Source organism: Frankliniella occidentalis, unplaced genomic scaffold (genome assembly GCF_000697945.3).
Source record: "Frankliniella occidentalis isolate FOCC.00 unplaced genomic scaffold, Focc_3.1 Scaffold487, whole genome shotgun sequence".
In the NCBI taxonomy this organism is placed as follows: Eukaryota; Metazoa; Arthropoda; class Insecta; order Thysanoptera; family Thripidae; genus Frankliniella; species Frankliniella occidentalis.
In genome coordinates, this window is record NW_026267605.1 from 46,234 (window position 1) to 49,019 (window position 2,786).

The following is a 2,786-nucleotide window of genomic DNA, read 5'->3' on the forward strand; positions in this document are numbered from 1 at the left end:
AACATTTCTTTTAATAGTATATTAATGCATGCCACATTTATAGATTCATTTACTGAAATATCAACAGTAAAATTGATTAGTTTACTAACAATATGAGAAGGGCGAATACACCTCAAAATTCCCTCTGGTTCACTTTTGAGAAAGCGATAATGAGGAAGAGTAACATTACATATTTTTCTATTATTTCTTTCTTGGTAATAGTGCCCTGCAATGAAACATTTAGTGGAAACAACAACAACAGATTCAATTAAAAATATTTGGTCTGATTCCAAAAGGACAACACAGTTATTTTTTTTGCTCACTCTAGAATATTTAGTAGAATGAAAAACTTCTCCATTCATCCTAAATCTTTCATAAATTTCACATTTAGTTTCAACTGTACATTCTCCCCCTGCTCGTGCAATAGCTAATCTCATATCCTGTGATACGATATTTGAAGTTGGCCTCCCTAACAAATCAACTGAATCTATACACAAATGAGAGGCAACTAATTGTTTACCTCTTGAGTTTACTTTATCTAGATAGGCTCTTTGTTGTGCACTCAAGTTAGCAGACAATTCTGTTTCCATTTTAACAAGCGCAACCTTTAATTGCATTGCTTTTATAATCTGCTTTGCTACACCATTACTACTGTGAACAGATTCCTTAATTTCATTATTAAAACTTTCATATAGAAAAGCTGAGTGAGTGAATGGCTGAGCAAAATCTTCAACACTTCTTTTAAAATGAGTAAGGAGGTGACAAGAGATAGTTACATTTTGAGGGCCATACAAATCATCTATGCCTGAAACAAATTGTTGTAAAGATCGATCTGCATAATGTATATCACTCTTGGATAGGGAGTTTTGCATTAGAATAGCAAGACCATTTACCAACAATGACCAATGGTTTAAGAAAATCTGTGGCAATACATTTTTTAAAATAGGAACACTGTAAAAAAAAACAAAATGGAACCATTCATGTCCACGGTAATCTGACCTCTCAGTCAGTGACCTGGGAGCTCTAGATACTTCAAGTGTTGGTTTAATGGAAAGTAATCTCTTATCAACTTCACTAATTTTAGTGTGAATCTTGTAAGGTGGAACAGGGGCATTCTTGCGTGGAGCCTCAAACCAAAGTCTTACAAATCGCTTAGCTACATTAACTATTGCATGGAAGGAATCAAGATCAATACAGCGAACAACATCAAATTCAGGAAGTTCAGATAAAATTGATACTCCCTTGATGCCTCTCTGTGGAACACCAAGAGTCTCAGCCCTTGCAGCAAGATCCATAACTTCTTGATGAGTTCGAAGTTGATAGACAGTTTCTTTGGTTGTATAAGACCGAGTCTCTCCTTTTCCCATTTGCATTTTAACACCGGGGTGTAAGCAAAAGCCACAGCCAAATTTTCCTGTGTAAAGAAAAAATGTGAATAACAGGTCTGAGTCAGTAAAGATTCTTGTAAGTTGATCACTATTTGTTGTAATCACCATTAAATTGCTTTGAGTTCCTGATCATGGGCCGAGCAACTGTGTCACTGATGCAACAAACACATTTTACCCTAACTGATTTTAACATTCCATTTCTTCTGTAGGTCACTCCAGTCCTAGCCAGTTCACGCATTTCAGCTACAAATGGTTTAAGGTATTCTTTACACACAGGTTTCTTCTTTGATAGCCAGAGGCTTGTCATTAAGACATGTTTCCTTCTCAAGGCCAATGGCAACTCATTGACTGTGAGAAGAACTGGCCAAGCAGATTGCTTACTGGTAGTTGCAACCTGAAACGGGAAGAGTAAAAAAATAAGTAAAGGCCACGTTCCCAATGTTTACTTTGATTGTCTGTAAGCAAATAAGATAGCATAAGATTCTCACCTGAAGTCCATCAATAAAGAAATTAACTGTTATTGTGTCTGAAGTATGGATGCGCTTGTACACAGATCCATCATAAATATCTTCATAGTTAAATGGATTAATTTTACAAGAACTTTTTCTAGGACCAAGTTCCACATCTTCTGGGAGGCTCTCGAGTAGTGATTGCAGCTGGTCGCGTAGCTTCAAATACAAGAATGTCGTGCCATCTTTCTTGTTTCTATTTACATCAGTGGTTCTGTCACAACCATTACATTCGAAAGTATTCACAGTCACGATGCCAATATACTTTCCACAGAAAGGACACATATGATGTTCTGTTAGACCAAATGAATACTTTTCAATAGCACTTTTCATTAAATATTTAGATGGCAGAAAGGGACACTCCTCAGAGATGCCGGCTAATCCAATAACATCTTCGGCTGCTGCATATGTGAGCTTGTGCCTTTTCTTTGTTGCAAGAAGCAGCAACAGCTTAATTTTTTCCGGGACACTTAAGTGGAGATCAGGAGCTTGGTCTAAAATTTCATCAGCAGAGTCATCTGAGACATTAGGTAGGTCATCCTGTGGTATTGTCTGATTTAAATCCTTATCTGAATCAACACTAAGATGTAGGAAAATAGAATCCTGCAAAATGTCAAAACCAACAGGTATAAGAAAAATTTATCAACACCAAATCAAACACATGATTATTCAGCATAAAATGTAGAAAATATGTAGAATATACTTTATCTTACCTCATCAAAATTTTCATCATTGTCAACTTCATCATTCCCTTCACCCGGAACGTCAGCACTGTCATCCTCAACATTTCTTTTAATAGTATATTAATGCATGCCACATTTATAGATTCATTTACTGAAATATCAACAGTAAAATTGATTAGTTTACTAACAATATGAGAAGGGCGAATACACCTCAAAATTCCCTCTGG

General features: G+C 36.0%; 1 protein-coding gene across 1 annotated transcript in view; it reads right to left on the reverse strand.

Moving 5' to 3' along the window:
- Window positions 1-2,786, reverse strand: part of LOC127751436 (uncharacterized) — an 8,433-nt gene that overhangs the window by 5,011 nt on the left and 636 nt on the right. Inside the window, exons 4-7 of the mRNA XM_052274996.1 lie at window positions 2,590-2,665; window positions 1,856-2,479; window positions 1,473-1,761; window positions 4-1,393 (exon numbers count right to left, since the gene is read on the reverse strand). Coding sequence (XP_052130956.1) covers window positions 4-1,393; window positions 1,473-1,761; window positions 1,856-2,479; window positions 2,590-2,665 — 2,379 coding nt within the window. The remainder of the gene's footprint in view (window positions 1-3; window positions 1,394-1,472; window positions 1,762-1,855; window positions 2,480-2,589; window positions 2,666-2,786) is intronic.